General features: G+C 38.6%; 1 protein-coding gene across 2 annotated transcripts in view; it reads right to left on the bottom strand.

The window, feature by feature from the left end:
- The window catches only part of LOC118739158, a 51959-nt gene continuing 45853 nt past the window's right edge, over positions 1 to 6106 (bottom strand). For both annotated transcript variants that reach the window (XM_036470341.1, XM_036470340.1), the window contains 2 exons: positions 1648 to 3841; positions 1 to 1571 (listed from right to left, as the gene is read on the bottom strand). In XM_036470341.1, the coding sequence (XP_036326234.1) occupies positions 657 to 1571; positions 1648 to 3841 (3109 nt within the window). In that variant the 3' untranslated portion in view covers positions 1 to 656. The remainder of the gene's footprint in view (positions 1572 to 1647; positions 3842 to 6106) is intronic.

The following is a 6106-nucleotide window of genomic DNA, read 5'->3' on the forward strand; positions in this document are numbered from 1 at the left end:
TTTATGTATATTTGGGGAATAATTTCGTTTATTTAATTTACTCAGAAATTTATATGTATGCATGGTTCGCATTTAGATCCAACATGTACACACGAACGCAAGAATATGTGGCTGTGCATTCACATATAATAAATTACGAGTTAATACATTTATTTTGATAAATTTATGAATATTGTTATGTGGTGAGACGATTTTGGGAATGTTTAAGAAATTTTTGATGCAGCGTAAAAACAATCACACATGAATAAACCAAATTATTGTAGCATAAAAAATATAAATTATATATTTTCGTTAAGTATTAAAATTTAGATAACACGCGACGTAAGACATAAAAAACCAAATTATATGCACTTATAAAAATATGTTAATTATAGCTTTCCTCACTCTGTTTCAATATAAACGTTTAATTTTGAAATTTGTCTGATAAATGCGAAAGACGGCGCAGATCTAAATTTTTTTCCTCCTTTATCTGAGCCTCAGCAGGGTTAATTAATAACTGTTGGATATATAGGAAAGGTTGACACTGAGCAATATATTCAGTCACTAGCATTCGAGTAAACATTTTAGCGCTACAGCGTAGGCAAACAGCTGAATAACATGGCAGCGATTAGCAGGGCGATGAGCAAGTGCAGCGCAACATAACTGTATAGCATCAACTAGGTGTAGCCATTGTGTGGTGTAAAATCATTGGCCGGTGTGCCGCCAGCTGCTGTGCTGTCGGAAGCATAGCGTAGTAAAACGTGTTCCTGTAGTGCCGCAGTGATTGTATCATCTGTAACTGTTGCGGCTGCGGCGGCAGCAGCAGCATTACCCACCGACATTATAGGCATTATAGCATATGCACCTCCAACTGCGCCAGCGTCATCATGCTCGTCATGCTTGTTGCATGTACCCGTACCTACACCTTTCACACCGTCATCGGGATTTTCATTGTTCTCTAACTCGTTTTCACGTTGTATAATACCGTCGTGTCGTTCTTCAATGGTAGTGTTGCTACTGCTATTAGCAGAATTTTGATCAGCCTCCGCCAAATCTGCATCGCTGTTATCTTTGTGATCGTTGTTACTGGCATTTCTTGCTTGCTGCTGCTGTTTGTGCTGTTGTGCCTGGCGTAGCTGTACTTGTTGGTGATGATTTTCCAATTTATCGCACATGCGCGGCAATTCCAAACCAATCGGTGCTGCTCCAGAGATTCCGCTGCTCCGCAACTCTTCGCGCCGCCTCTCAGCTTCCAAACGCGCGCCCGGAAAGTGATTTTCCAAGTAATTTTCATACCACGTCAAGAACTCATCACGTTGCCGTGGTACGCTGAGTTTTTTGATTTTCATATAAAATTTCTTCGGTGAAATGTGTGGTGATGAAGTGCCCAGTGATTGGTAGTTTCCAAGTGTGGGTGCGAAATTTTGTACAGTGCTGGCGGTCAGCTTGGCGATCTCCACCAGTATTGTGTCGTTTATTTGTGTATTTGGGTGCGTTTGATTGCGTATGCGCGTTATTATATAGGCGATAAGATCGGTGTAATGCGTCGGACTTAAGTTGTTTTCGGCAGAGTTGTTGGCGCTGACAGAGGACTGGAAGAAAAAATGTATTTAGTAGAAAAATGTTTTCTTAAAATGCGAGCATTTTTTTGTTTCTTAAAATACTAACCGACATCGCCTCCGCATCACCGCCCGCACCACTGTTGTTCATAGCCTCCAATTGATTTTTGCGCTTTTTGCCAATATTGGATGTAGATATGTTGCTGGCAGTCGACTCCGCCTGACTGAAAACATTTTGTAGCCAATTGGTGATATTTCCTTCAGCTTCTCTTCCATCTTTACCAGATAGCTGCCTTTGTTGAGCAGACTCTGGTGGTTGTGCTTGGCGCGCAACTGCCGCATCACCAGCTACAACATTGTTGCTGTTGTCGTTGTAATGCACATTATCTTCTTCCGGTTGTTCATTTTCCCTTAATTGTATTGCGCCCGGCATGCGAGCCACACTAGCCGTGTTTGCCAATGCAACCGCTGCCGCTGCAGCTGCGGCCGCGTCCTCATTATCTGCTTTATTGCTTTCCGTGTCAGCATTATTCACGCCATATTCATCTTCTTCTGCATTATCTCCGGCAACAGTTCGACGATTATTTTCATCCGTTTCACCTTCAGCCGATGCCAGAACGTGCTGATCATCTTCAGCTGCGTGATCATTACTAGCTTCCTCCTGTTTGATTTGGTATGCGTTTGCTGGTGGCGCGCAAGAATTGTGTTGGTGTTGTTGTTGATGCTGCTGTTGTTGGTGGCGGTATTGATGTTGTTGTTGTTTATTGCCCATGCGCGCGTTTAAATTGAACTTGCGCGTTGGATCGCGCGGCAGCGAAGCGGCACCTAACATATCATTGGGTCCATCAATTGTGGCATTGGTAATGTTGGCGACGCCACTTACTGCTGCAAAACCATTACGAATTTGCTCAGCGCCACGCTGACAGTTACTCTCAGCCGACTCTTTTTCAAGCAACATGCGTTCGAGGCGTCGGAAAACATCTTCTTTTATGGACTCATAGAATTTTGTGGTGAATTTATCATTTTTTAATGCATTAACAAGCAAATTCCGTTTAATCTCTTCCGATGTGGTGTCGTCATCTTCCTCCTCGTCGTGCGCCTCATTCGCGTCCGCGTTCAATGCGGCATCGACGCCATCTGGCTCATTTGAATTCTCATGATCAATATTTGGGGTATTATTGCCGATTTCATTGCTATCCATCAACAGCGTCTCATTAGCGGTCGGCATGTAACCCGCATTATAGGCGGTGTTATTGCCGACACCTGGCGCCGCCAGTGCTCCTACATCCTCCTCATCGTCGGCGGTTACGGTGCGTAGCAGCATATCGACGCGATCACGATTGCGCAATTGCACCTCTGTGCTGGCCACAGCTTCCCTGACTGTGGCTGGCAGTAAATCCAGATAACGCGCTTGCGTGTAGGCGGGCATGTTACGCATGGGCCGCAAAGTCGATTGATCAAGCTGCTGTTGCGCGCATAGCGCCAACTGTTGCTGCGACAACATTTGTTGATGTTGTTGTTGTTGTTGCTGCTGCTGCGATTGTGGCGCCCTATTCGGATTGTGTTGCTCCATGGCTTCGGCAGCAGTGCCACGGCAACTGGGCTTTGTCAGCAATTTGTTGCGTTGGTAGTGCGGACTATTGCCGAAATTGACATTCATGTTGCGCAGCATGTTGCTCGAATTCGTACACATGTTGCTGCTTAAGTGCGCATATGGTGCGGCCAAGTCGCTATCAATGATGTTGTATGCATCATAAACGTCAATGTCAACATTGTTGGTATCGTTATTCGCCTCTGGTAACCATGACTGATACAAGTTATTGTGATTGGTATACAATGAGTTTGTGAGGCCAAGATTTTGTTGTTGCTGCTGCTGATAGCGATTAATATGCGAACGCTGCAGGGTGCGCATGTATTTGTTGTCATTTGCATTGCGTTCGAAATTCAAATTGTTGCAATTATTGCTGTTGCTATCGCCCAATGACCGAAACAGCTGCGGCTGTGTTTGAGTTGAGCGCTGCTGTTGTTGTGCTGCTTCTTCCTGTTGCCGCTGCTGACGTTGTAATTGCTGCAAGTTGCTCGTTGTTAGTGCTGCTGCCGTTGGTAGCGCTGTTGTGGAGCGGTGATGCGGTTGCTGTTGGGCGCGGTAATGGCTAGGAGCGGGGGTATCCAGCTGCTCAAGCAAACGTTGCTGCACATAATGCTGATGTTGATGCTGTTGTTGTTGTTGCAGCTGATTTTGCTGCTGCTGCTCTTCATTGCTTTTATTCGAATTAGTCGAAAGCAAGTTCTGGCGCGAATAGCTGAATTTTATGAATAAGGGAAGAAGAAAGAAGGAGGCGTTTGCAAAATATTTGGGTTTGAGGTTAATTGTTATAAGCGTTTGGCAATAGTTTAATAAATAAATAAAAATGGTTTAGTAGAAATGTAAAAATAGTGAAGTGCGTGTCCATCTATGTGTATATGTAAGCACGGAACCTGAATAAATAATAAATAAATTCTAAGCAGTTTTGACTACTTCTCTTTTGCTTTTTTAAGTTCATTAATTTTTTATTAAAGTTCAGCTCCTAACAAACACCACATAAATCCAAATTTAAAACTTTGTACACAAATTAACAAAAATTGCACAAAGTTTTCATCCCATTTCCATGTGTTTAAAACACGAATTTCTAAATTAATTGGTATGTAATTTTATAGCTTACTAAAGCCTAGTATGATAAAGTGACAGATTTAAATTGCTAAAAAATCGCATTGATTTTTGATAATTTTTTTCTGACAGTGTTATGCGCTTTTTTTTAATACAAACCAATACTTTGTATGGAATTTAATAAGCTATAAAACTGCATGTCAAAAATTATTCCAGAAATTAAAATTAAAATACTTGGAATTGGGATAAAAAGTTTGTGGAATTTTTATAATTTTTGTACAGTCTGAAATGTGGATTTATATGGTATTTGTTAGATAAAGAGCTTTACTTTTATATAAAAATAACCAACATATTCGAATTCATAAAAAATGAACAGAAAGAGTGAATTCGTAAAAGTACAATGCATTAGTCTTTTTTGTTTCTGAACCGCATTTTAATTAAATATTTTCGAACATTACATCTTTTTATTTAAATAATTTCCGAACATTATAGTTTTTCCGAATTACACAAATTTTCATAGAACCTCATAAATTTTTCGCATTCTACGCATTTTTCATACATTTTACAAAAACTTCAAGCTTTGCTGTGGTGTGAAGATGGCTTGTAAATCATTAAAATAATGTTTGAACATTATCTACAATGACACAACTTTCTCTAATGCCTTTAATGGTAGGCTTGTAAACTGGATATTTCAATAATTTTCGAACATCACAACTTTTTCGAACGCTACGCATTTTATATGAATTTTACAAAAGACATTAATGTTTTATATTAATCTCAAGGCGTAAATTATCAATTTAAAAAATTTTGAATTCAAATTTTTTTCAAATTATACAAATTTTCTTGCTTGTAACTTATTAAACTAATTTTCGAATATCACATTTTTTCGGACTATACAAATTTTCACAAATACAAAAAATTGGAAAATTTTCAAATATCACCACAACCTTTTCTGAATTCTACGAATTTTTTTTCTTGTAAATTACACAGTGCAACACTCAAAAAGTGATTTGAGTGAGACCCATTTCGTTCATTAAAAGAGGTCAAAATATGCATAAATACCAAAGCATTTGTAAAAGTTGGTTCTCATTTCCATCTTATATCGATTTGAAGTTGTAAACTTAAGGTTCGAAAATAAACAGGTACAACGATTTTTTTTGGTTTCGCTGACAAATTTCATACCTACATACATACAAACAGTCAATAATACAGCAAATTTTTTACAATACGGGCAATTTTTTTTTTAATATTTTTTATTTTATTTTTCGCGATTTTTTGAATTTGTGGAAAATTAAAGTTCCAAACCTCGTGGAAAATTAAAGAAAATTCTGCGAATTCAAATATTGCCATTTTTATTTACGCTCTTTAGAAAAAAGTTGAGTATGCAGTTTTTTAGCCCATTCAATTTTAGTATACTAAAGTGCAAGTATGAGGAAGCTAGGACTTACCATTGATTTTTTGTTGAAGGTGTGTCGCACATTTTTTCCATATAAAAAAAATTTTAAACATTATTTTATATATTAAGAAAATGAGCGACACCTTCAACAAAAAAAAAAATGCTAAAAATCAATGGGTAAGTCCTAGCTACCTAAAACATTACACTTTATTATACTAAAATTGAATGGGCTAAAAAACTGCATACTCAACTTTTTTCTAGTTTTCTCGTAAACTTATCCATAGAGTAAAAAATTAACTAGATTTTCGGAATCAGCGAGCAATTCTATATAGCGATTGGATAGTGGCATCCATTGAGACATTTTTGCTGTAAGCCAGTGCTATTGGTACTGAAACAAGACGAACTAAGGAAGAAAACTGCATTTACAGATTAGGAGAATATAAAAAAAAAACAATTAACTTAGCACGCTTGCACATTTTTCAGTTGAATATTGAGCTGTGCCAAAAACACCTCAAAACGCCCCCC

This window comes from Rhagoletis pomonella, unplaced genomic scaffold (assembly GCF_013731165.1).
Source record: "Rhagoletis pomonella isolate Grant_MI unplaced genomic scaffold, Rhpom_1.0 Rhpom_scaffold_00005, whole genome shotgun sequence".
In the NCBI taxonomy this organism is placed as follows: Eukaryota; Metazoa; Arthropoda; class Insecta; order Diptera; family Tephritidae; genus Rhagoletis; species Rhagoletis pomonella.